General features: G+C 36.0%; 4 protein-coding genes across 4 annotated transcripts; 3 read left to right on the top strand and 1 right to left on the bottom strand.

The window, feature by feature from the left end:
• The first annotated feature begins 170 nt into the window (after window positions 1-170).
• On the top strand, window positions 171-14,665 carry SrpRalpha (signal recognition particle receptor alpha). The gene is made up of 12 exons (XM_019053364.2): window positions 171-411; window positions 1,760-1,957; window positions 2,937-3,111; window positions 3,800-3,938; window positions 5,066-5,219; window positions 5,829-5,980; window positions 6,699-6,843; window positions 9,340-9,531; window positions 10,866-11,037; window positions 11,593-11,720; window positions 12,230-12,406; window positions 13,546-14,665. The coding sequence occupies exons 1-12, from the start codon at window positions 295-297 to the stop codon at window positions 13,669-13,671; spliced, it is 1,875 nt and encodes a 624-aa protein (XP_018908909.2). The 5' UTR covers window positions 171-294; the 3' UTR covers window positions 13,672-14,665.
• A 1,377-nt stretch (window positions 14,666-16,042) lies between these two features.
• Window positions 16,043-19,562, bottom strand: ND-B17.2 (NADH dehydrogenase (ubiquinone) B17.2 subunit). Its single transcript, XM_019053366.2, has 4 exons — window positions 19,396-19,562; window positions 18,802-18,884; window positions 17,987-18,102; window positions 16,043-16,294 (listed from the first exon to the last, which is right to left on the bottom strand). Exons 1-4 carry the CDS (start codon window positions 19,485-19,487, stop codon window positions 16,163-16,165), a joined length of 423 nt encoding a protein of 140 aa, XP_018908911.2. The 5' UTR covers window positions 19,488-19,562; the 3' UTR covers window positions 16,043-16,162.
• Window positions 19,563-19,793: 231 nt separating this feature from the next.
• Window positions 19,794-23,596, top strand: Pa1 (PTIP binding protein Pa1). Its single transcript, XM_019053367.2, has 3 exons — window positions 19,794-20,043; window positions 22,213-22,367; window positions 23,335-23,596. Exons 1-3 carry the CDS (start codon window positions 19,975-19,977, stop codon window positions 23,516-23,518), a joined length of 408 nt encoding a protein of 135 aa, XP_018908912.1. The 5' UTR covers window positions 19,794-19,974; the 3' UTR covers window positions 23,519-23,596.
• A 152-nt stretch (window positions 23,597-23,748) lies between these two features.
• sav (scaffold protein salvador) lies at window positions 23,749-26,582 on the top strand. The gene has a single exon (XM_019053365.2). It carries the CDS (start codon window positions 23,762-23,764, stop codon window positions 25,004-25,006), a length of 1,245 nt encoding a protein of 414 aa, XP_018908910.1. The 5' UTR covers window positions 23,749-23,761; the 3' UTR covers window positions 25,007-26,582.
• The last annotated feature ends 1,193 nt before the right edge of the window (window positions 26,583-27,775 follow it).

Here is a 27,775-nt window from a genome sequence, read left to right as displayed (position 1 = left end):
TAGCGGTCATCTTCAACTCGATAAGTCGTATGTCCTGCACTCCTCCTGCCTTTCCCCCTCCCATGGTAGAAGTTGGGGTGTATGGTGGGGGTTGAAGAGCAGATCTTGTTTGGCTATCTCTGTCTCTTTCCCTCCCCCTACTTCGTCCATTATTTTGCATGTTATCTTTCCTTATCTTTCTTTTTTCAGTTTCCAATATTGTGACGTGATACGAATTGGGCTTTCAACAGCTGCTGTCATTTATAATTTTATACTTTTCGTGTGCCACTAATTTTCTAATTTTACTTTTACAAAATGTTGGATTTATTTACCATTTTCAGCAAGGGTGGAATAGTGTTGTGGTGCTTTCAAGGGACCAGTCAAATATTCTCACCCTCAGTCAACGCATTGATAAAAACTGTTATATTGCAGGTAACTTCGCTTTCTTATTTTGTCACACGCATGACTGTCTTTCGAAGAATATTGTACTGTAAGCATTACTCCATCATCATGCCATGACCACTTCATGTGGTAGAGAGGCCTTTCTTACGATCGCCATGCGATGATGCTGTAAAAACAGGTCTGCGGTTAGAATCAGAGCTGCTACTGCAAAATTGTCGTACCCAGTTTCTTACTTGCCTGGAAAGAAGCATGTATTGGTAGATTGTTGAGATACTTCTGTTTTCCAGTTATTGAGGTTAAGTTCCTGAACGGCCCATACGCTCAATTATGGCCTTGTTTACTCAGCTTTAGCTGCAATCCCATAGACGCGGCGACATCATAATAGGATTCTCCATTACTATCGAATTGGATCCAAACAATAACATTGGCATAACCTCTTTCAATGCTACCAATGCGAAAAAATCTATATATATGGCTTTTCTGTGACGTGGCACTAATAGCGTCTATTTGTAAGAGCAAGTCAAGTGAATGAAATCACTTAACAGTCTGTACAAAGATTGCTTTTCTGGGCCACATGACTGCTGCTTTGTTTATACCTAAGTATAAACATCTGTTGAACTTGTTCATCAATTCTAAGGCAACCTTTTGTTCAGTCAGCAGTTACTGTCTGTACTTCAACTGAATTAAACATTGACCCATTCATGATTGGGTAAGGTGAATTTAGTATGTTTACTTACATTTGGTCAGTCAGAATTACTAGGCAAAACAGATTTACTTGAAGAGAGTGTTTCAAAGAATGATGCCAGATTTGCTGAAGTATCCAAGTGCGAATGCTGTTTTTTAAAACTACCTCCATTGATCAATGGGTTTTGCATAATGCTCAATCAGCTGTCTATTGTTTCCAATAATATGGTCTTCCAAGACAGTGATACTGGCGTCGGTACATGATGCCCATCAGTCAGCCACACAAATGGTCAAAAGTAATCAACTGCCAGCTCATCTGATGCAAGTTGTAACAATTTTACATTTAGTCTGTACTTACAGCTTCAAGCCATGAATTCATCGACGGTGTAAGTCGGCAATCACATAACTCAGTTTGCGACATCGCAGACTTCCTGTCATACTTACTCTATTTTTTAAACGGGAAAATACTCACCGGCAATTCTTTAGAACTGCCGTGATTTTTCTTCTCTGTGCAAAGGAAATTCTGCCAAGACTCCAAGGAATGATGTCAATTTGTTTTTCCTTAAAAAATAACCTAGAGGCAGAGATTTTTAGACACCACAAACGAGATATGTGATTGCGGAACTTACGCCGTTGTCATCTAGCAAATTCTTGTGGAAGTACTTTCTCATTTTTCATTATTTTATTATTTCAGGAGCGAACCGGCAATAACAGTTATGATCACAATTCGTTGACCATAAAATACAAGCTTGACAATGAGTTTGAACTTGTGTTCGTCGCTGCTTACCAGAAAATCTTGCAGCTAATGTACATAGACAAATTCCTCGATGATGTTCACTTGCGCTTTAGAGATGCTTTCAAGAATGAGTTGTCGAAAGGAGCCATCTACCAGGTAAAGTTTGATCTTGATCTTTTACATCTTGATGAAACCAAAGTGGGCCCTTCACCCATTCAAATTATATTTGGACCGCACTGAGCAGAAAGAAATCAAGCCACATCAGCAATTGCCAAATTTAATTGGGCATTTTAATTTTTACATGAAAACTATTGTGGAGATTTTTGGGCAAATCCTAGTGAATTTTCTGCATAGCGTGAAGCAAATTTGTTAAAATTTTCAAAGGAATTCGCGCACACATTCTCTTGTAAAAATTTAAATTGCCCAGTTAAATTTGACAATAGCTAATGTGGCTTCATTTCTTTGTGCTAAACGCGGTCCGTTTACCAGTTGTTGGGATTTCCCAATGGTCCCCCTTTCATTCAGAAGAAGGCCATCATGAAAGATAATTTTTTGGGCCCTGCTTAACATCAATCAGGAACAAGAGTTTGTTAGCACTTGCTGATCAATATTGACAGAGAAACTTCCAAACCACGTATCTCAGTTTGCGACCCTGCTGACTTCCCGTCATACTTTATTTTTTAATTGGAAAACTACTCAATGGCAATTCTGAAAAACTGATGTGATTTTTCTTCTCTGTGCCAGAAAAGTTCTGTGAAAACTTCAAAGAATATAAGAGGTTAAACTAGAAATTTAGTCCACTGTTGATTTATTGCTACAAGAGTACAGAAGAGAGTTCACCAGATATTTTTGAACAAAAACTGACAAAAAGTACCAAACTAAACTGATGATAAGGTGTTTTGAAGTCTACAATAGTAGAAACATAGTTTCGAGAAAAATGCAAGGTTCCTTTTTCAATGAAGACCACAATGTGCATTACAATCAAAAGAAATGGAATAATTTTTGGCTATGTGTTTAATTTTTGGTCATAGGCACCACTTTCATTGCGGATTATTTTGGTCCCTTATCAATGTTTGTATGCTTTCTTTAAAAGCATTTAAAGGCATTTAATAACTTTTAATTTTTTGGTTTGCAGAGTTTTCCTTTCGCGGACGGTTTCCAAGCAGTTTACAAAGCTGCCGAAGAATGGGGAAAATTGCAAGCCCGTGCGCAAAAGCCAATGCGATCTTACGAAGACTCTCTCAAGTCCAAAAAGACTGTCGGATCAATGGTTGAGCGAAAAGGAGATAACAAAGAAAACAAAAAGAAAGGTAATAAATTTGAGATTTTGGCTACAGTAGATGTTTTGATGGCTATTGAAAACTTTTAGGTAGTGGAAGGAAATTAGATGCTTCGCAGTGTAACGAAAAAGTTTAAACATTTTCTTTCAGTTTTGGTGTTTTTAAATTAAAATAGAATAAGTCAATCAAACTAGGAATCGTTGGAAAAAAAATGAAAGAGCAAGTCAGTGAAAATTAAAACAAATTATTGTGATTTTAAAATTGTTTTTCTTCCTCTTAGTCCTTTTTTATTCCATGTACCTACGCAAATTGCAAGTCAAAACCTCAAAGATAATAAACTTACTGGAATATAAAATTACAAGCAACTTCCCTGGCAAGAGCATTTGTTGAAAGTTACACTAGCCAGATTTTGCCTCACGCCTTCTCCATCAACTTTTATCGCAACTTACTGATACTTTCTTGTATTCAACTAAGTAACAGATTGTGTTGGATCAAGAGGTGCCACCTTGGACTCATATGTCAAAACTGAATTGAACTGAGTCTTTTGTTGAGAAAAAAAGCAAAATCCATACATTTTAAATTTATCTTTAGTAAATCACCACATTATTTTTTTTTTTTTTACTCTCTGAAATTTGGCCTCATCTTGGTTGTTGTCCTTCTTCCAAAGAAAATTTGCTTTTGTCTCATATCGCATATCTTGGTGTTTTTGTCTTCTCAGAAAAACCAGTTGCGGTGAAAGCTCCAGAACCGGTAAAAGAAGAGAAAAGTGTGAATGGTGAGCTGACAGAAGAGGTAATTGCCCAGAACAGAGCCAAACTAGCATCAAAGTTGGGGTCACCAACCATGAAAAAACCAAAGTTAGTACCAATTTTTCTCTTCACTCATATTTTATCATAAAATATGTTCATATTGAAGATGATAATGTTTTCCCATGTCTGCAGTGAATGTGAAAAGTTATGCAGAATCAACGCCAAAAAAGTATATGCATTTTTAACGTGTGATAGAAGACCTTGTGATGTCAGTTTACTCTTAAATGTAAATGCCAGAGTCAAGATGGCAAATCTTATTTTGCAGTCTAAAAGGGTGTAAACTTATTTGGCATGGACACTTAATTTTTACGTATTACTATAAAATAATAATGTACATAAAAGCTTTTTTACGAAATCCTCCATGGCATGGTGTTACTTATTTGTAACAACGTATTTTTTGTTTTTTTTAAAATTTGAACTGAGGCATTATGTTCCTTACTTCATCAATATTTTCGTTCTTGAAAGAATGATTATCTAAATTTCGAAATTTTTAGGAGAAAATGTGGAACATTCATCTTTTTATGAAAGCTTCAGTATAAATTTGTGTCCCTCAGAATCCAAGACCTATTAGTTTATATCATAAAGGGTTCAAAATTCAAATTCAGCTGCATGTAACCCTCATGGGAAAAATGTCTAGTTTGTAGGTATTTAAAATTTACATTTTGGGGGTTTATAATTCCACAGAAGCAACTGGAATGATCATAGAATCTCCGCCATTGTCAAGCTAAATTATCTTCTGTTTGCTTTTATATATGTTTTTGTCTAAATTTGAACGATTCAAAATTGAAAGAGGAACAGCAGTAATTAATTTTAGTCGAGGTCCTACGATTCCTAATAAAATAGTGTCTACTTTTGCCTAATGTGATAACTAACCTCCTTCATTATTTAGATGTCATCTTCTCAGAGCTCGCTTTTTCTTCTTCTCTGAATGTTGAGAACAAAACCAACTGGATTTGAAACTCAAATATTACATTGAAATTAATACATCAGACAAGATATACCTCTTCATAAAAATCTAATCGATACCTCATAGGTCTCAGTAACATTCATTTGGAACCATTCGAAGTAGTATTCTAAAATTAATGAAAATTTATGGTAGATAAAAATTCTTTCCCAGGAATATATTTTCCTTTAAAAAAATTTAATTTCCGAAAGTTTTTTTTCTTGTCTTGCAGAAAAAGTCCAAAGCCAAATGAAGGAGGCAAAAAGCCTAAAGCGAAACGTGTTTGGGACCTAAGTGGAAAAAGTAGTGATCTGGCAACATTGGAACGGACAAAAGATAAGCCACCCGAAGGAGAATCTGAAAAGGAACTGGCAACTGATCAAAATGTAATGTTATACTTTCATCAAGTTTTATTTTTTAATTTTCCCCTGAAGAGATACGCTGTTTAATCCAACACCAGTCAAGATTAATCATGAAGGTAACTGCAGACGCGTACTGGATCTAATTGGACCCATTATTAGTGCACTAAACAGCATATCTCTCTGAGAGAAATTTTGCTTGCATGAGTTTTATGAAAATTTCAGCCGGAGATGGATTTGGAACTTCAAAATGCCTTAAGTACTACTAAAATTTAAGACGATTTCCTACTTAAAAAGTGCAAACTTTGAAATCAAATGTGGAACATAGGATTTTTAAGTAGCTTCTAATGTTGCAAAGAAATTGGCTTAAGTATTGCCAGTTTGCCTGCTAGTCTCTGTTTGGTAGAGATGAACATGCCTCACAAAGTTTTTTCATAGGTAATACATTTTCGTCCAATTTTTTCCCCCCTTGAAATATGTGTAATTTCCAACTCCAACAGTTTTCCAAACACGCAGCTCAATGGGAAAGAGAAAAATTATCAATATCAATCAGACGTGTTCATGATCTAAATTGAAACTAATTTGTTAGTGATTGATACTTTTGGTTCTAAGAAAGGTATATTTTTTGTCTGGTAGATGGTTGGTCAGATGGTTGGTGGCATCCGTGACATCGAAATCGAAAGTGAAGAGTCAGATTCAGAAACCGAAGAAGAGGATGAAGAGGAAGTTGGAGCAAAACCTGCTGTCACCGAAACCAAAAAATCTAGAGGTGTTTTTTCCTTATTCAGGTAAGTGGTCGTAATTTTTTTCATCTGAAAGGTGTCTATCTGTCTTGTCTGAGGTACCGTGTAAGAAATGCGAGTACATTAAATGGAGCTCTATCAAAATAAAGTCACGATGATACAGTAAATTTCTCTCAACAAGCTGCCTTACAAGCTAGTACTCGTGGAAAATTTGATCTAGGGTCCTTCATAGGATGATACATTAAGCAGCAGCTACATATTACTAATTGCCAAGAAACTCCTCTAAAATTAATGCACTAAATATGTCAGAAAATTGGAGACCAAGAATTCTCGAAGATTTTGAAAGAACCAAAAATGGAGTAAAAAAGCAACTTTTAATTAGGTTTTGGCCTTGAAAGTTTTTTGCAACTCCTGGTTTGAATTAAAAGAATTGGACTGCATTTTTCAATGAAGAACTACTGTTCCTGGCTCATCCTTAAAAGCTCCTATCTACGTAATAACTGATGGCTTATATCGACAGTGTGACTATCATCTCGGTTTGCGACGTCGCAGACTTCCTGTCGTACTTTATTTTTTGAATGAAAACTGCTCAACGTAAAATATCAAAAATTATAAATTTGTTCAGAAAAAAGTGTAAATAAATTATTTATTTTCTTAATTAAATTGTGTGCTTTTCTCAGCTCAGCAATGTAATTCTGATCCCACACCATGAATTATTTTGCACTTCTACCATAATGATGAAATTTTCTTTTGTATTTTTCAGAGGTCTTGTCGGAAGCAAAAGCCTCTCGCAAGAAGACATGTTACCAGTACTCGATAAACTTAAAGATCATCTCATCGGTAAAAATGTTGCTGCAGATATTGCTGTAAAACTCTGTGATTCCGTTGCAGCTCAGCTGGAAGGCAAGGTAAGTAACAGTGTTGATCAGCGACTAAAAGAAAAGTTGAGATTTCTATGTGATTTACCCTAATGTGTGCAGCAACATTGCCAGTTATTAATTTCCCCAATAGGCCACTAAACAAGGTGTAAATTTAAGCAGTATTGTGTATTTTTTCCATTAAACTTTCTTTTAGAACATTATTTGTTCAATGAAAATCACTGAAAGTAACTCATAACAAGGATATTAACAATTTTCAATGTATAGATCAGAGATCTATTCCCTCAAGCCGTATTCGTTACAATCTTTGGCATCAGTGAGCAGTTCCGTACCGCTGACCCATTAGCGGGCGGGATGCGTTCGAAATCATGATCGGTAACCCTTACCATTGTCTTTCGGTTACAGATTCAGGTAGCAAACGGAATCCGTCCTCTACGCGGTCGCGTTAATGATCGGGACCGGATACTGCATGCTTCGCTATTGAAATCTTTACCGAAAACGCGACACCCCGCTTTCTCGGTCAAATACTCGAACTCGAACGAAAAGGCGTGCCTTTTCGTTCAAGTTCAGAAACCATAACTCAAAAGAGTCCGGCGCGTTATGAGTTCAGCTTTCCCGAGCCCGGACGACTGGCTTGCTTCCCTTGCGCATATTGTTTTTCGGCAGGCGGCGGTCAGTCCCCGCAAGTTTGCGTGATAACAGTAACCACTGAGAAAATTCGTTCCGCAATTTGTGTCTTATGCTATCCTTTGTTCATTTTTTGAGGCATCAACTGTATACTAAGGAAGGCTATTTTAAAATAATAATTATAAATGGACACAGATAGTACAAAAAATGAAAGGGAAAGGAAATTAAATGAGGATATAATTACTTATTCATTCAGATAGAATGAAACAAAAACAGGAGAGAAATGTATTTACGACGCAGCTGTGAGAAAAAAACACAAGTGTGCTCATAGCGATTCGGAACTCGAACTACACTATCGTTAGGCAGTTTTTAGACCCCTGCACGGTCAAAGGCAGTTAATTATGCAAACCAATGTGCCAGAAATTTAAATTGTTCGTCGACTCAATTTAGTATGATGCATAACAAACAGCGGTTAATGTTAACATTTTGTTTTACTTCTATTTTCTCGTATCTTTATTCTTCCTCTGCAATCATTTTTCTCTTGTACCCAGTGATGTGACCGAGTTTTCGAAGAAAATGCATAATCAAAGGAAGAAGAATAATGTTTTGAGCCATATCGATGGCCAAGGTGCGAAACCACGTATGTCCGTTAGCAACGTTGCAGACTTCTCTTCATATACTTGATTTTTAATTGAAAAACTAGTCGACTTAATGTCTCGAAAACTGCCGTGATTTTACTTCTCGATAAGCAGCATATTCCCTAAAAAATTCAAGCTATTATGGGTGGCTTATTCCTCTCCAAAAAAAATAAAATGGGAGCAAATATTTTGAAACACAGCAAAGGAGATGAAGGGTTCTGTACTTCAGCCTTCGATATAATATTTACATACAACTGTTGTTTTTATAGGTGTCTTATTTACATACTGTCTTGCTCCTTTCCAAGTACACGGATGGTTTTGTGAAATTTGAATTTTCATTAAGAAATCGCGATTTTCAAGGAAAATTTCAATTTTTTTTAAAAAAAAAACCTGATGTCGTAGCAAAAAATAGCTATCATATTTGCATTCTACCGTAAGAAATAGTTGCGAAGCACCCAAGAAATTTAAGTCAATAAGACAAAAATGATTTTTGCAAAGCTTTTTTAATGTCCCTCTATATGAACCATTATTTTGGGTAAAAGCGACTATAAACCCTCGAGTAGGCAAAGCTTAAAATGTTCCCATCAATCTAATTTTTTTCACTGGCAATGAGTCATTTTTAAGCGGAATGGAACGAGTTAGGGGGTGGGAACGAAAACAGCCCTAAAAAAAATGTCTACAGGTAAAAAGATGATCCACCCAAACGCGGCATGCACTGGGAAAACAGCGGGCCACGGGCAGCGTGAAGCGGGGTGAGAGACGAGGGGGAGGGACGACCGGTGCAGAGCATCAACGGCCGCACGGCATAGAGTAACTCTGAACGCTACGGAGCTGGGCGAGGTTCTAGATCTGTAACGCATAACGAAAAGCGGCGTTATGAGTTATGGCATTAGTATAGCTGAACTGATAGCAATGGTCAGGTCTTTGGTATGAGTTATTTGAACTCAAACGCAGTCGGCCGCTTATTCGTTCAAGTTCCGAATTTCGAACCGATTCGATTGACAATGCGTTCGGGATCGAAAACCCGACCGAGACCTTTCCGCGAACGGTTCACGATCAAAAACCCAAACTCATTAGGAGCCTTTTCCGTTCGGGTTCCATAACGCGAACGCGAACGCAAAGCCGGCACATTGCGGTGTTGAACGATGAACTGATTAAATAAGAAATTTTTAACATATAGGTCTCTGGTATAGATTCAAACTTTTGTTTTGGATACTGTGCTGTAAATCCTTTCTCATCTACATTTTCTGTCGGTCCTCAGGTATTGGGAACTTTCGAAAGTGTTACATCAACAGTCAAAGCAACCTTGACAGATGCATTAGTGCAGATTTTATCTCCAAAACGGCGCGTAGATATCCTGCGAGATGCCCTCGAAGCTCGGGCAAAGGGCCGTCCATTTGTAATGGCATTTTGTGGTGTAAACGGTGTTGGCAAATCAACAAACCTTGCCAAGGTAAGTCAATTTTTGCTCTGTAGAAAATACCTAGTTTAACAATGTTTTTGACACACCAACAACATACTGCCACCTTAACTTTATTTGTGTGCAAATCTAGAATCAGTAATTACATTGACAAAAGTAAGTAACTCTAAATCCCTTCAAGTTCATCTAAAATTCATTAAATGTGGCTGTATATTGAATCAATTATCATTCATAAAATACAATTAACAACAGAGAAATTCTGTTTTGAAGCATTTTGATGACTCAACTCCAAAACATTGTATCTGAATTGCAACTTTTCAACATTTCCAGGGATGCTTTACTTTTCTGAAGGAAAACAAATTAAATTTTCAGTTGAAAATATTTGCCGGGTAGTCATGGAACAGCAAAGAAAAATTAGAAGATGTCAAAGATGTAGTGTTAAATGGGCCTGTTGCAAACTTTTGCTAGAGCAAAAATAAGAGTTGTTTCTTACAGATAATGTCTCAAAAATCATGATGAGCGCATTGGCAAAGTCTGAAATGTACTTATAACTTCACAATCTGCGTAAGAAATTTGCGTTTTTTTGAGCTTCCCACTTCAAAAACGATACTACGGCACAGGTGAACATTTCGTTAGAGGAGTCGTTCCATCGTCGACAATATTCATCATGGCCGACGCTAATCCGCCAAAACACAAGTAACGGGAAGAGATAACACCTGACCAGGATAAGACCAGATAACAATCGGCATGTCTACGCTCCTATTTACCTCGCCCGCTTTGATTGACCTTGATCTCTCCTCGAATTACGCGCGGAACTGCGGAATCGTCGGCCATGATGAATAATTCCGACGATGGAAAGACTCCTCTCACAAAATGTTCACCTTTGCTGTAGTATCGTTTTTGAAGCGGGAAGCTCAAAAAACGAAAATTTCTTGGGCAGATTGTGAAGTTATGAGTGCATTTCAGACTTTGCCGATGCGCTCATCGTGATTTTTGAGACATTTACTGTAGAACCAACTCCTATTTTTGTTCTAGCATAAGTTTGCAACAGACCCATTGTTTCTCATTCAAGCAAAAGGGGAAACATGAGTGAGAAGAGCCTGTCAAGAAAGTGCCCTTTTTTAATGCCTAAAATTACCAACTCTTTAAAATCCTTGAGTTTCGTCAAAAAGGGGCACAAAAAGGCCCTGTTTTTGACCAGCTCTTTTGCATTGTTGCTGTTGAAATCTGCGGTCTTGAAGTTCAGACTCTGTTATCTGTACAGTACCCCCTGTTTCATTTTTTTTTTTTTTTTTTTTAGAGTTTTTGTTGCTTTGTCCGATTATATCTTCCATTTTGTAGTTGATGAGAGTTTTTCTTTGCCTCAGATTTGTTTCTGGCTGATAGAGAACAATCTAAGAGTGTTGATCGCAGCTTGCGACACTTTCAGAGCAGGAGCTGTCGAGCAGTTGAGAACCCACACTCGTCATCTGAATGCATTGCACCCTCCCGCCAAACACAATGGCTTGCAGATGGTTCAACTTTACGAAAAAGGCTATGGTGAGTAGGATTTTCGTCTCCAACAATAGTGCATTAGGACCGCCTAATTGATCTGACACATTAAGAAATTACTCCTCCAGCGGGCCGATTATTGAAATTTAAACCAGCCGGATAAGACATCGAATTGCGATATATTGCATGGTTGAGATAGGGCTATGTCTTGTCGTGTCGGGCTGACTTAGTTTCAATAATCGGACCGCTGAGCAGCTAAAAGTTAGACAAGGGTTGTGTATTTAATACAGCACGAAAATAATCAAGTTGCACTCAGAGTAAGAAGTGATTTAATAGTTAAATTTCATTTCATTCATAAAAAGGTACAGTAATTTTCAAAAATGCCCATAGCTATCATCGCTCAAATTCTTAGGGAAAAGATTGGGTGTTAATGCCGAATGAAGATAAGCATTAAAATCCTAAAACCATTCATAGTATGTCGGCTCCATGAGGTTATAAATCACCATTTCTTAAAGTAAAAAAACTTGACTTCTTCTTTTTGTGAAGTTATTTTTGCATTCTTTTTTCCTATTAAATTTTCTATGAATATAACTTTCATTTCAGGCAAAGACGCTGCTGGAATTGCATTAGAAGCCATTAGTTACGCAAGGGACTCAAAAATTGATGTGGTTTTGATTGATACAGCTGGGCGGATGCAGGACAACGAGCCACTAATGAGAGCATTAACCAAGGTATAGATTTGCTCTTAGGTTTTAGGGTATTCATAGTGTTCATACTTCTTATGACGAAAATCACCCCTAATACGTAGAGTTTGTACTTGTCTTTTTTATATCCCCCTTCCCCCCTGCCCTTCCTTTCTTTCGGAGGAAAATAGTATGAAGTTCTACAAGCAGTCGAGTTTTTTTGGAGTCTCTCCGCAGGAAAATCTGACGGCTGGCCACCAAGAAAAATTGCTCGCAGACGTGGTAAATTTGAAAAAGCGTGCTACAAACAATGCAGATTGTGCGATAAAAAGTGGGTGTCAGAAATTTATGATGTGCCTAATGTGATCTTTGTGCGATTTCACCGGCAGAAAATTTATGCTCTTGACTTTCTCTTTTGCCTTCAACAGACCTATAAGGTGGATGTCCTCTTACCATATTCTTTATTACTAAACTATTCAAGATGACTGTGTAATTTTTACTCTCATGCTACGTCTCATACCAATTCCTTGAGTAATTCTGTATTTTCATCCCTCCAGCTTGTGAAAGTGAATGAGCCAGACCTTGTGCTGTTTGTGGGAGAAGCTTTGGTGGGCAATGAAGCTGTGGACCAGTTGGTCAAATTCAACCAAGCTATGGCAGACCATTCCTCCTCTGCTAATCCACATCTCATCGATGGAATTGTGCTCACAAAGTTTGATACTATTGATGATAAGGTATTTTAAATATCATTTTGATCAGTTTTACTGTTGGACCTTTTTTGCAAAAGGTTGTGACCCCTAGAAAATCCTTTTGTCAAAAACAACTTGAATCCTCGGATACTGTCCCGATTTTGCTATGTGCTCCTCCCATGGAAATATTCTTATCCGCAAATATGCATGGAAATCATTTTTATCGTTCGCCGCTCCTCTCAATTAACTGAAAGACGAGGAGGTCATTTCCCCTGTGATTTTAGTTATCTTAATTTTGAGGGTTATATTGAAGAATTTTCTCCGGCCAATCAACTTTTTCATTTTAACTTTTTGTGAGCTGTTTTGGAATAAATGACCATAAAATCAAATAGTGAGATAGGAGAGACACTGCGTCAGGCATCAAAATGTAACTACATATTGTCGCCCCCCAACACCTCTCGCTTTTTCACCTCGCTAACAGGAAGCGTTGAATTTTTTAACTCGCAATTTTATTCTATTACTTCTTTATGTGATCACAGATTCAAATACTTTGAACCTTAAAATTGAAATTAAAATATTTTTAGGCCATAGAGCATCACAAAGAAAACGAGGCCCCTTTCACTACCACCAGCATAGCTCGACGCTGTAAGTTGGCAATCATGTAACTCGGTTTGCGACATCGTAAACTTCCTGTCGTACTTTATTTTTTTAACTGGAAACTACTCAACGGCAACTCTTTAAAACTGCCGTGATTTTTCTTCTCAATGCGAAGAAAATTCTGCAAAAACTTCAAGGAATGATGTCAATTTGTTCTCCTTTAAAAAAATTATGTAGAGGCGGAGATTTTCAGACACCGCAAACGATATATGTGATTGCGGACTTACGCCGTCTAGCTGTTGCTTTTCCAAATTTGAAACTCCCCATTTTTCACTTTTCCATCTCATTTTTGAGATCAGTACACAAATCATTATAATACAAGATTATTTGCTTCGTAACTTTGACAACCCTTGTCAATTTCGAGTTTTTAGAGCTGACAACTTACCGTAGTTTCTTCACCTGGATTGTTAGTAAAAATTGACCTTCTTTTCATCAATAGTAAATCTTGAAAGTCAGAATGCGTAAACCCTTCTTCCAATAATTCCTTCTTTTCAAGACATGGTTTAATAATCTGCTTTTATTCACAGGTGGGCGCAGCCATTTCCATGACCTACATTACTGGTCAGCCGATCGTTTTTGTGGGAACAGGACAGACTTACACTGATTTGAAGTCTTTGAACGCAAAAGCTGTTGTACACGCTCTTATGAAGTAACTGATTCAAGCTCCGATTCTGATCGTATTTGTCTGCACATCAAAGTGAACCCCTTTCGTAAAAAATTGTTCTCCAACACTCACCCAAACCAATCTTTATTGCCTTATAATGGTTAAAAAAAAATATAAAAAAAACATATCTTGATCTGCGAAAGATTTTTCATCTTAATTTTATATTTACAAAGAAAAACTAGTGAACATTATTTCTTGATATTTTTACTGATCTTTCTTCATTCTATTCCAAACATTCTGTAATTATGTTGAACAATAACATTCATTTGTTTTTCTTTAAACAAAATAGATTAATGGTGGATATTTTAAAATATTGCAATTAAGATGTGTGATTTTTAACTTTTACCATTGCTTAGTTTCTCCTTATGTAAAATGTAATTCAACGTTAAGTCAATGGGATATTTTAGAAGGGTAAGTTTTGATAATTTTTACTGGGAGGTTGCATTTTAAAAGTCTAATAATATAGAATTCTAATTACTCTCAAATATGAACTTTTCTTTGTTCAAATCTCAAATTTTTTTGAAATCAGAACTTTTTCAACAATACATGTAGAATTTAAAATTTTTGAATTTTAAGTCAACACTTTTTGCCACTAAGTACCTCTATTTAAATTAAATTTTTAAGGAAATTCAAACTGTAAAGAGAGAAAATGACTCATTCTTAAATTGTCACAGGTATAAAAATTCATTCTAAGTGAATGACAACAAGCAATTATCTATTTTAATTCTGAGCAGACCAGTGTTTAAAAGAAATATTCTACTGTACTGAAACTGCACATTCAGTAAAATGTTGATCCCAAGTAGTTTCGTTTCTCTGAATTTTATTGGCGTTCGTGAAATCGGGAAAAGAGGACCATGTTCATCTTAACCTTTCCATAACTACTTGTAGGTTAATTAATTTTGTGTCGAAGATTCCATTTTTTGCTATTATACAAGTTGAAAACAGAAATCATAAGATTTATTGATACTCTCTAATCGAAATTTTACATAGAAAAAGTACTTAAATCGCAACTCCCTGACACATGTAAGAGCTCTATTTTGATGATTTTTCCTCACTACTACACTTTCTCTGCTCTACATTATCAGGAGCACTTAAAAACTTACCACCATCTTATTTTTTCTTCACAGTCTCACGCACTACATTATAATTCATGCATATTATTTTCCAGCAAGGATCTTTGAGTCAAAAATGCTACCTACTTCATATTAAAATCTGCAGTGAGTGATTTTAGGAACTCCAATTATATTTAAGTGTATTCATGTATTTTCATTTTTCAAATGATTCCATCAACACAGGAAAGATGATCAAAAATAGTGTACGCATTATCATCCATCAAAATAGTGATTCTTTTTCCTCTGTTTTTCACTTTGCTTACCTGTCATCTTGAATTTGCTAATAATGAAGCACATAGTGCATGATTCCAAGAAAAAAATCAGATTTATGTCTACAAATTAGCATTAAGCTGCTCTGGAATAACTTCAAATTATAATGAAACTTACGAAATGCCTGTATTGTATAGAATTCAGGTGACGGTTTTTTTTTAGGTTTATATTTTTACCTCAGTCCAAGGCAATTATATATTGTTGATTTATTTAAAAAAAATTGTTGTTCTTGAACAATACCCTTAACCCTCATGAATTTGACTTCCCTCAAGAAATGCTAAAAGTTATTCTTACAGTCTTATGGCTCCTTGCCAAGACGGTTGTACTGATAGCTTTTTGTATGTTCTACTCGGAACAAAAGTCATTGTGGTAAACTTTGTCTGGGATTGTGCACATGTAAACTATTTTACCAGTATCAGGAATTTTACCGGCAGGCTTAATGAGGAGAGAATCATGAATTATTCGTTTTGAGCGTAACTGAGAGGTTTTACTAATATTGTAGCTGGTAGCATATGCCAGTAACGGTGGCTTACAAACTTACAACAAATTTCCAGTTCTACGCTTGCTGATTGGATAGAGTTAAGCAAAAGAATCACATCTATATTGCAGTGTTTCAAAATCTCATCTCATACATTAATTTTTTGGGAGGAAACCAATCAACATTTCCGCTTAAAATTTTGTGAAAATAACCATGGCAAGAAGAATTGCAATGATTTTCAAGTAAAAATGTTGGTTGCTTTTGATAAAGAAAATTAGAATAGGAGATGAGATTTTGAAATACTGCAATGCAGATGAGACTGTTTTTCTTGAAGCCATTAAATTGTTGATGTGATGACTCCGAGAATATTTTTTTTCCAAGTTGCAAGACACCCTGACCTTACTCAAATAAAAGTGTGTGTTCTCTGACAAGAATTGCTCATAACAAACGGTTATTTTCTCGTGCAGTGTTTTCTGGCAAAGAAGTAGAACTCATAAAACTTGTTAACAACTAAGGACACATTTATTTTTTAATTACATCCACAGAATTGTGAAGAATTTCTAAGAAGAGAAACAACATATTTACAGTAACAAGCGAGCGAAAGAAAGGCTGCGGTCCTTCTACTTCTTGCTTGGTGGGACCCAAGCCTCGATTTTTGGCTTAGTTGTTGTGTAGGGAATATACTGCTGTCTGGTTCCAGATAAGTTCTGTGTATGAGCCTGCATCCATGGGTATACGGGTCTGCCAGGATCCTACAAAAAACGTAATGAAATTGTACTGAACTAGCTACTAAGTGAGGAAATATAAACATGAAAAACCACAGAACCGCATTTCGGCATTTAAAGGTGGGTATTAAGAGCTGACTTTTAGGGAAACTGCAAACCTAGATAAAAAAAATACATTTTTTTCAAACGAGGCACGGATCGGGTAAATGGTTCTGAACGGATTTTTAGCGATGAAACCAAAAATGCCATCCATTTTTTCCCCATCATGTTAAGATTTCCCAGAGAAACGAAGTTTTCCTGAGAAAAAGGATTTCATAAGGAAAATGCGATTTTCTAGGAAACTGGCCTAGGAAGGCTATGAAGAAACAGATGTCATGTCCAATTGCGGCCAAATGTACATAGGAAAATACCTATGGCCTCTAGTATGCCTTAGAACTTTTCCTGATCCTTGCTTAAACAGCAAAATCCACCCTATATGTATTGAACAGATATATTAATCTTATCCTTTTGTTTTGCAACTGATATGGGAAAGTGCACTTTTTGCCTTAAATATCTGAGAGAGTGATTTTGACTGCTGGAGCTAAATAACCGTAGTTCTTTCTACTACCGACCTTTTTTATTTTTTAGGAGATGGACTTTTAATGAGAAAAAAACTCTTGCTTTTTGAGGAATAATAACAAGCCTGTTTTTCCTTTGGAAACTTCAAATTTATGAAACATAATTTGTGGGTGACATAGAAAATCTGAGGGAGGCCATATTCAGCTACAATATCCGAAAGTACATACAAGTATCCCCCTAGACTATTAGAAGAAATATTTACTTTAATTCACATACACGAAACAAACAGATAAGATTTACACTAATTACTTGAATGGGTAAATGTTATTCAACCGAGGAAACTTTTGTTATCAGGGAAAGCAAGAAAATGTTATAGGCATGTAGTTGGTGTAGCTCAAAGTAGTTTCGGCTGTTGAATCCAAAATCGGCATCGGTTTTTTTTTTCAACATGCACCAGCCTTCCAGTAAACTTTTTCTATCCAAAAAATCTTTGCATGACAGCTAAAATTTATGAAATTTTCGGATTTACAGTTAAAAATCTTTTCAAAATCAGAACTTTATGCCTCTCTGGGTTTCAAGCAAGAGCTACAGCTACAGGACGGACAAAGCCAGTTAACTGTATGTCGACGGTGAAACTACCAGACCACGTATCTCGTTTGCGGTGTTTAAAAATCTCCGCTCTCATTTTATTTTTTTTAAGAAGAACGATTCAATATTATTACTTGAAATTTTCACAGAATTTTCTTCGCACTGAGAGGAAAAATTACAGAAGTTTTCAAGAATCAACATTGAGAAGTTTCCTCTTTAAAAAATAAAGTATGACAGGAAGTTTGCGACCCCACAAACCGAGAAACGTGGTTTGGTAGTTTCACCGTCGATGTGCTTCTCCTGTCAGCTTTTATGTGAATTTACACGCCAGCGAGGAGATCAGCAACTGCAGTGAATGCTGTGATATTTTCATGATTTATCATTACCTAACAACAATAAATTCGGCATGAACGGGGAATAACTGCTGCAGCACTATGAGTTACACTTTTCAACATCCCTCGACCTGGAATGAATCAGTGTTTGTCTTCCTGAACGTGAACTATGTTAATGCATTCAGTCTTAATGTTTATTGTTTATACTTTTTGATTTGCTTTAAAATGGAAATGCAATTACCTCATGAGGAAGATAATCTGTTTTGTAGTGGAGCCATCCATACCACTCAGGACAAACTTGACTTCCATCGTAGTCCAACCATACTTTATCGTTGTACTCCACCCATCGATTACGACCTGTAAAGGAGGAATTTTAGAAGATTTTAATATTTTTAGTTCAGAAGAGAATCTTCATTGTATGGAAGTACACCATTAAAGGACTTGTATTAAAGAGTGGCTCTGCAGTTCCTGACAAGATGGAAAGAATAATATGCACTAATTTTACCTACAATATGCAAAATTATAAGCAGTTGCCTCCTATCCTTTTTTCTTAAAAATCACAGCGAGTCCCTTTTTGAGGGAATTTGTACAACACCTTTTCATATATTCTTGTTGAAAGACCCTTTTGGATGTGTGGATTAATTTCAGCTTAATAAATTAAGAGATGACTGCACTTGATCAAAGGTTGAAAAATTCGACCTTCCTTCAGAAATGAAACAATATTGTGATACGAGAGGAAAAAAGATGACTTAGCCACATATATAACTTTTATGAGCAACTCACTTAAATTAAACTGAAAATGTGACAAACGTGATTTAAGAAATATCACTGATTTATCTTAGTAAAATGTGTTGCTGTGTTATAACTACTCCCCATTTGAGTTACATTGGAGATTAAGCAGAAGCAGTATGTCTTCTTACCTCTACCTTAGGGATTGATAGAAGAACTCCGTCTCTTTTCAGAACAGAATCTGTTGCGTTATTCATGAATTTTGTGGGTTAAATAAAAAGATTCCTTTTTAGAGAAAAGTGATAAGAAGTATAATATGACACTTACCATAGAAGTAATAGTCGTTCTTGTAGTACTTATTTCCAAACTTGTCCTCACCAACTAGTTCACCCCATTTGAGTTCGTCTTGTCTGAAAAAAGTGGTGTGTGATTACAAATTATACTAACTTTCAATGGATTAAGTATCACAAACATTCAAAAGAAAAAACGTAGGCCCAGTTCAGACAGACAGCTTTTCATACGACAAGAGCAGACGAGGTTGAATGAAAATGTGCAGGTGTAAAAATAGGATTCTATTACCACTGCTGTGTGATATCTTAATGCCAGAGATCGGGTATTTCTGATAGCTTCTGATTTGCGAAGATACAGTTACAGTGATGTGAGTCGGAGGATTTTGTTTCAACTCTCCATCCGACCGGCAGTGTCATTTATCACAAGCGTGAAGTGGTTGACTAAAGTTTCTCTTTCTTTCGAGAGTATTATGCCACAAAGTCAGGGGAACTGCTTTGAGGAGCAGTAAAATGGACAGAAATTAACAAGGGGAACAATTGCGGGTAGTAAACCTCAGTTGACCTGTATGATAAGCTTCACTTACTCGGATTGAAAAGGTAATCAAGAGCAAGGAAAATCGATAAAAAATACCTGAAAAGTTTGTATAATGATCCTGTAACTCCTCCATTTTGTTTGACGATTTTATATAAGTTTTTTAGGGGACGAAAAAGATCCAATGCCATTTTAGAAGACCTTTAAGAACTTACACCTTGATAAGAAATTTCTACTTAACCTCAAACAATTTGCATAGACACTCCAATCTCTACGAGTCGAACTACTTTACACGATTGTCAGTTCTCAGTTTAGGTCAAAGTGAAAAAATTTAAACGTTTGACTGAAAAAAAGATCATTTGAAACCAAAAACTTAAATTTAAATTAAGTTTTGAATTAACTAAAGCTCCAAAAAAAATAATAAAATTACAAAAGCTTACTGTTACTCCAAAATTTAATTATAAATTTCATCAGGTACAATATGACAACATTGCATTCCAATAAAAACAAAACAGTCAACAAGGTCAGGAATTTTGTTTTGATTACAGTTAGGAATTTTTTTCTCTCTGAACTCTTTCTTTTTTATGTAGTTTTCTGACATATTGTTTAAGTGCTAAACATAATTTTATATACCAGCTTTATTCTACTAATTCATGGAGCGTGAAGGTTTGTAATGCGATGGTCTCCAACGAAAGTGGAACGGATGACTGTATTGGTGCCTCCGACGAAGAACTTTCACTGACCAAAGTAAGATTCTTCCTTCTTTTTTCTGTGTTTTTCCCACTGAGTACCTATATTTTTCACCGATAATTTCTCACCAACTTTGGCTGCAGAATGACCAAAAGTTTGATGCAAACAGAGGAAGTATCAAGAGAGTGGTAGACACTCCGTGGCGAGCTTGTTAGGATTATGTCAACAACTTAATATCATTCAGGAAACAATAGAATGCTGATCATTTGCTTTTATGCATTTTATGTATTTTAATCTTATTATTCTTTGAAAATCTCTTGAGCGTTGCGCCGTAAATTGTAGTTTACCAAACCTAAAGCTGTGAGCAAGGAGCCATAACCTCAAAGATAATCTACTTACTTGAGGAGGGCTTTTTCCATTTGTTTCTGCTGGTATTGCAATCAAAATGCAGACATGAGAGCACATTCGTGGAATACTGATGGTCGTTCTCGTCAACTGCTCTCCAGCAAGAAGTAGTCATCTGTCATGGTTACGATGTTCCAAGGGATGTGCCGCAAACTGTAGAGGAGATCAAAAGCTCTACAGGAACTCTGAGAAAAGAATGGGAATGTTAGGACACTCCTGTCATTTTGTTTGCCTTTAATAATTTCTCCTAACATGGCAACATGCAATACAAATCTACTGAGCGTTTGGTTGTCACATTTCCTCGAAGGAGAACCGTCTGGGCATGACGCACCTCATGAAGACTGTCTAATTGTAAGGTTTTTTAGTAACAGTGAGCCCAGAAATTACCTACCAAGTAGGTACTGGAATGAAGTTAACGAGAGAACCTGTAGAACATTGCACAGTTTGGGAGTTACATGCGGGCGGCAATGCTTGCAGCCGTGTTCCAGGATTTCAATTCCTGAGTGTGTTTGTCCATATGAATGAGTTGTTTCTAGAGCTGGGGAAAGAAAAGAAGAGACAGAATTCACATCAATCTGGATGCATCAATCATCAGTTGGCCCATTGGTTAGCATGTAATTATCTATTGAATGCTGCAATTTTTGGATGTGACATTTGTCTCTTCTTTTCTTTCCCCAGTTCTAAAAGTGATAAAATCAAACATGTCCATTGTCAGATAAACCTTAGGTTACACAATAGTTCTAGTATTTTGGGGCTCATCTAAAAATGGACTTGTCCCTTTTAGGTACAACTTTTTTAGGACCCTATTTGCAGATATATATTTGCAGATTCATAAGAGCTTCCGTCGAACCAAGTAATCAAGGAGTAGGTACTCCTTGATTACTTGGTTCGACGGAAGCTCTTATGAATCTGCAAATATGGTGTAAGTAATAAGTTTTGCTGGGACGGACTAATGCAGAATCACTATTACTGCACATGATTTGGTGATAATTCATCATCTTCAGAAGATTGTTTAACTTCAGATTTTTTTTCAAGACAAGTCAATTTTCTCTTAAATTATTATCAGAAGAATCGAAAGTCTGAATTATTTCAATCAAGATGTGTCCTCAGTTTCATCTGTGATTTGCATTTGATATGGAGGCTTTGAACTGAGTTTCTTTTAAAGTTTCTGGAACATCAGTATCAATTTCCAAAATGAAAGTCGAAGCAAATTACTAGGAGACTTTAATCTCTAGCAAAGTCTTTTGTATGAATAAACCAAGGTTTCAGGTAGCTTAAGATTATTGTAAAGTAAGTAGGTATACGAGGATTGAAATGTGTTAGGGAATTAAGTGTGCCTGCAAAGTACCTATATAGACGGCGTAAGTTCGCAATCACATATCTCATTTGCGGTGTCTGAAAATCTCCGCCTCTTTGTTATTTTTTTAAAGGAGAACGAATTGACATCATTCCTTGAAGTTTATGCAGAGTTTTCTTTGCACAGAGAAGAAAAATCCTGGCAGTTTTGAAGAATTACCGTTGAGTAGTTTTCCGTTTAAAAATAAAGAATGACAGGAAGTCTGCGACGTCGCAAACGTGATTGGCAAAATGTGATTGCCGACCTACGCCGTCGATATTCCTGACTACGCGTCTATACCAGAATAGTCCTTTTGACACTGAAATTATTTCACTCCCTCCAAACCATGGACAGTTTTGCCACAAATCTAGAGCCTGGTTTCTGTAGTTCCCCCCCCCCCCCCTCTTGTGCATACATGTATGCGTCTAATGTGGTAAAACAAATACTCTTGCTGTAGAAAATAAAGGTATGTCTTTTATCCCCAGACTGATGATCCTGATCCTGAAGAAACTGCACAGCTTTTCAAGGAACTGACAAAAAAACGTACACTGGAATACGAGTGGCAGAATCCTGGAAGACGCCCCCCAACACCTGATATCGTGAAAGAATTCAATGAGGAACATGAGGCTAACGATGCAATGTAAGTGTTTTGCGTTAATCCAAAAAAATTTTATTTTGTTCCACTTTAAATTATTTCAATAAGCTCAGTGAATCTGAACATCAAAACTGAAAAAAAGAAATTTTGAAAAGACAAAGACGTATAATTGCACTCATTGATCAATGTTGAATTAGATTAAGTAAATATAGAAAAAAACTGCCACACTAGTCCCCAGCTCCAAATTCTGAGATACAGCGCTGTCCCACAAACTTTGCTACTCAGTGCCCAGAGCAATGCGTTGGTGCTAAGAAGATCATGGAAAAATAAGATAAACTACCGGAGGATAAGGAAAAATGGAGCTTGATTATTCAAGTATAGGAACGACAGGATGTAAGTTACCAGGACATGCAGGGAATGAAGAAAAGGCCTGACCATATTTGATTCTTTTGTCATTTTCTGGTTCCGGTTAAGTGTTTTTGGTCGAAATGTTTCATCATTTGTTAAAAATAGAAACTATTTGTCATATTCTGCAAGAAAGAACATATTTTGATAATGCTACTTCACAATTTCTTACTGGAATTTTACTTTTTTGCACAAAAGAACCATCGCATGAATTTGCCTGAAATTTTCAGTGGCTTTTCTGAGTACTTGTGAGAAAAGACATTAAAATTCTCAAATGAATTCCTGCAATAGTTCTTCCATGAAAAAATAAAATTTCCATGGAAAAGGTGAAACAGTGCAATTGAGATGTGCTCCTTCATGCCGGAGACAGTAAGTATATTGATGCACCAGTACTATAAAAAAAGCTTCAATTTTCTCTTCAAGAATTTGTTTGTTCTTGAGCTTTGAGCAGCTCTCCTGTGAAATGAGGTTAATTAGACCTGTCTACTTCCTTCCCAATACTCCTCAATTGTAGTGAATGACGAAAATCATGAAAATTTAGGCGTTTTTCCCTTGCTCTTTTTGCGAGTCACTTTTCAATTAATTATTTTTCTTCCTTCTGTTGCAGAATGAATACTGCCACAGAGTTTGACTTTCAAGATGAAATGTCTCAACTGAAATTAACTGTCAGACAGCCGGGTGATTGTACCCCCAAAGGTAGTGCCAAGAAAGCAACCACCAGTCTCAATTCAATTCTGTCAAATATGGCGCGTCATAGGAAACTTGAATTGATGGAGAAAGATTTGGACTAAGATTCCTCGCACCTTAATTCTTTGTCAGTTTTTATTTTATTTTCTTCAAGTATCTTAGTAAAATCAAAGTTATCATTTCTGTTTTTAATTTTTACAGTTCTAATTATTTTACTTTGCTCTGCCAGTATTATTGCAAGAATTGATTAATTTTAATTGCTGCCTACTTAGTGTTCTTTTTTCATGAATTACAACATACTAAGCAGCACAGTGAGGTAAGAACTAACATCATATCATCAAGTGAAAATGTTGTCACGGAAAAATAAAGACTCCCGTACAATAAAAGAAGGAGTTGTGGGAAAGTATGTGCGGAAAGAAACACCGCCAGAAATGCAGATCATAAATGTCTGGTCGACAGAACCCGTGAAAAAAGGGCAACGTCGAAGACAAGAGTCCCCCTCAATGATTAATGGCCAAGGTAACAGCTTAGTCCAAAAGTTTGGTAATAGTCGTGCCACCCCTTCACCAACCTTATTAGGTCATGAAGGAAAGTACACACCAAGCACTTCAGTCCCAGACCTAGCCCAAAGATTTACAAGTTTGAATGTGAACGCAGATCATTTACGTCTTCCTCCTCAGTCGGTCATAGTTCCTGGTATGAGTCATTCCTATATCAACCAGTATGCTGAGTCAGATTATAGTCTTGACAAGCAATCGTCAAGTTCCAACTACCTAGCAATCCACCATAACACTCCTGACACAGTGGTACGCTACGAGCCACCAAATTTCACCTACTTTCAGCAGGTACCAATGGCTTACAGCCAGCAGCATACAATTCACCACCCAGATCACAATTTACAGCTTGCTCAATCGCAATTGGAACATGTTTCATCTTTTCGCCAGTCGCAACCAACGCATGCAGACTCTGATAATAGTGAAGAACTCCCCCTACCACCAGGTTGGTCAGTAGATTTCACACTACGTGGCAGAAAATATTACATTGACCACAACACCAAAACAACCCATTGGTCCCATCCATTAGAAAAAGAAGGGCTACCCACCGGCTGGGAAAGAATCGAGTCCCCAGAATATGGAATCTACTATGTGAACCATATTCGACGGCAAGCTCAATATGAGCACCCTTGCGCACCTCAGTATATCTACCATCCAGAACTGCGGCTTACATTGACTCCTCCTCCACGACATACACATTTCCACCCCCATAGCGTTTTAGTTCCTGCTAATCCTTACCTCAATCAAGAAATTCCTTTATGGCTTAGTGTGTACTCCAAAGCACCCAAGAATTATGATCACAAACTACGCTGGGAAATGTTTAGACTGACAGAACTAGATTGTTTTAATGCGATGTTAACAAGGTTGTACAAACAGGAACTGGAAGAAATAGTCATGCGGTATGAAGCATACCGGTCAGCACTGATGTGCGAGATGGCTAAACGGGTTGAAGCACAAAATTCTATTCAATATATGCCAGTGACACATCAAGTCTTAAAAGAAGCAGCTTTGGCCGAACAATCAGAAACTAAAGTTTAAATCACTTTTTCATGGTAAAAGTAAAAAACTTATATTTTGATTTGGGACATGTAGCTTTCTTTCTGCATTTTATTTTTTAAAAAAAAATTAATGAACATTATTTCTTGGAATTTTGGCTGCTTGTTTTCTCTCTGTACAGAATTTTTTGGAAAATTTCAATTAGTAACTTTCATTTTTTTTCTTTGAGAAAAAATAAAAGAGCAGTGGTGCTTTTGAAACGTCACAAAAACGAAATGTGTTTTTCAACTTCCGCTATCGTTTTATGATTTTATCAAAGGCGGGCTTTCAAAACAAACAAATACCTTTTTCCTCTTATAGTTTTGCCAATTATATAAGACGAAGTGAATAAAGAGGCATTTTAGGTGTCTTAGTTGCTGACTCCAGACTATCTGTCATGAGTTATTCTTTCAATGGAAAATCACTGAATGGCAAATCTTAAAAATTACCGTAATTTTCCTACTCTGCAAAGAAAATTACTTGAAAACTTCAAGAATGATGTTGATTTTTTTGCCGTCAAGAAAATAAAAAAAGGATTGAAGATTATAAAACATTGCGAACAAGATACGCTGTTTGGGAGTTTCACTGTTGAGTTGTAATATATTACCAGAGCAGAGGTACACTTCCTGAACTTTGCAGTAAAATCTGAACTTAATTATGTTATCCTCATGTTTTTCGTAAAATGTTTTCAGAATTGTGTGTTTGTATTGTAAATTGCAGTCATTTTTCAGTGCCTCATCTTTAAATCAAATTCGCCTTACAATTTTAGTACTTGTAAATATTACCAATTGTGATTATGTGTCTGTAGCAGGTTGTAATAAGCGCATAGCCCTTGTGTCATAATTTGAAAGGGCTGAATATTTAATCAAGCTTTGAAACTTTCCCTCTAAATTTCAGCCGTAAAATAGTTTCACTTTTCCAATTTCTCATTTCCCTCAGTTAAAGAGTGAAATTTAACAGGGTCAAATTCATATCCTCACAAACATTTATGATTATTAATCTATGAGATGTAGTAACAAGAAATCAGTCAAGAATTTACGGCTACTCAAGGATTAGTGTGCAATCTTACTGTATTTTTTTTTAAATGAGTCAACTTACTGTCGATTGCAATTTTGTTCTTATTTTCTGATCAGTTACTTTTTAACATTCCAATTTTCTTGTGCTCAAAGTCTCAGAAATATTTTTCTCTGCCAACTTTTTAATCCATTAAATTCACGCTGTAGTAAAAATAAAAAGTCTGTTGTACCTATCGCAGTACGTTTCATTGAATTTGAAGTTAAAAAGTAATCAATTCTAAAGTATAAATTAAAGTCATAAATTTTTGACACCAGGTTTCATGGTTTACATGTTTAAGAAAAGTTGTTTTAAGTTTAAGTTCTCTTAATTCATGTATTACCTTTTTTTTTTTCTTTGGTTGTACTGTCTGTTTCAAAAAAAATTGAAACAATGTAAAAAGTAAGGCATCTTCAGCTGAAAGTGATTTCAAGGGTATGTTTTAGAATTTGTTTGCTGTACATATAGTTTAATGATTCTCATCATCATTCTTTCAAATAAATATGCAAGTTATTTACTTTTTTAATTTTTGCTGCATTAATCACAATTATCCTCTCTAACATCCTTTGTAAAGGACAGGCATATTTTCAAAGAAAAAGAAAAAAATTATAGCATTTTTATCTTGCACCCTCAAGTTATTTTGAATACACTCTCCGGCCACAGAGTAACCCAAGCGCCACTTATGCTTAGAAGCTATGTTGCCAAACGTCTCAATATTGTTTTTATTTTTTCCTTAAAACTTTTGCTCATACTTTCATGAAAATTTCAAGGATTAATCTTGATGACCAAAAAAATATTAAGTATTTGCAAGTAATTCTGTTCATTAGTTTTTCCGTTTAAATTAGGTAAGTTTAAGAAGTTTGCCAAAAAAGTGCCTGAGCACAAGGTGCTTGTGATACTATGGCTGGATGTTAACGAATTCTGGACTATTGACATGACATTAAAAACTATGTGCCAGGTATGCCATAGATATTCAGTTTCAATTTGAGAAACACAACTTTCAACCTGAAAAACTGCAACATTCATTGACAGTTGTAATTGTTTTTTCTCTCTGAAATAAATTTAGTTTTCCCATTAAATAGATGCATTCACCCCCAAAAAAGCCTATCTGCACTGAATCCTGCATAAGCACATGGGTAGACCTTTCTTCAATAAATGCATCTGAAAGATTTCCGTAGTTACCTAACTGAGGTCTATCATTTTCATGTTTTGTTATATCAGGATCTGGCATATTTTATTCGTCCAGACAAGCCACACTGAGATCGTAAGGTTTTAAAAAAATGTGCAAAAACAACTGGACAAAGAATATTTATCTTGAATGATTAAGTTTAACTTCTGCTTAAGCCACCAAGTCAAGACATACATGTTCTTTCAAATTTGCAGGTGGGGAAAAACTTAAAAATGTTGATGCTGATGGGTTTCAATCCATTTGTCAGAGTTGTTTAAAGAAGAAAGTAGGTACCAATACATTACACAATCAAATAGATAGGTATATCACAATTTTTTTTTTTTTTTTTTTTTCATTTTAAAAAAAAAACTAATAGATTAATTAGGTAGGTAGTCCGTAACACTTAGTTCCTAAAAACTACAAAAAAGTAAATATCAGTGAAACAGTTATCTTCAATATTTATAAATTGCGAGGTCTAAAATTGGTAATTTCCTTTTGATAGACCAACATTGCTATTTGCGACAGGCATGTTATGTGGAAAATTGCTATTT

This window comes from Bemisia tabaci, chromosome 8 (assembly GCF_918797505.1).
Source record: "Bemisia tabaci chromosome 8, PGI_BMITA_v3".
NCBI lineage: Eukaryota > Metazoa > Arthropoda > Insecta > Hemiptera > Aleyrodidae > Bemisia > Bemisia tabaci.
The sequence above is the reverse complement of the archived record's forward strand: the minus strand, read 5'-3'. Positions and strand labels throughout refer to the sequence as shown.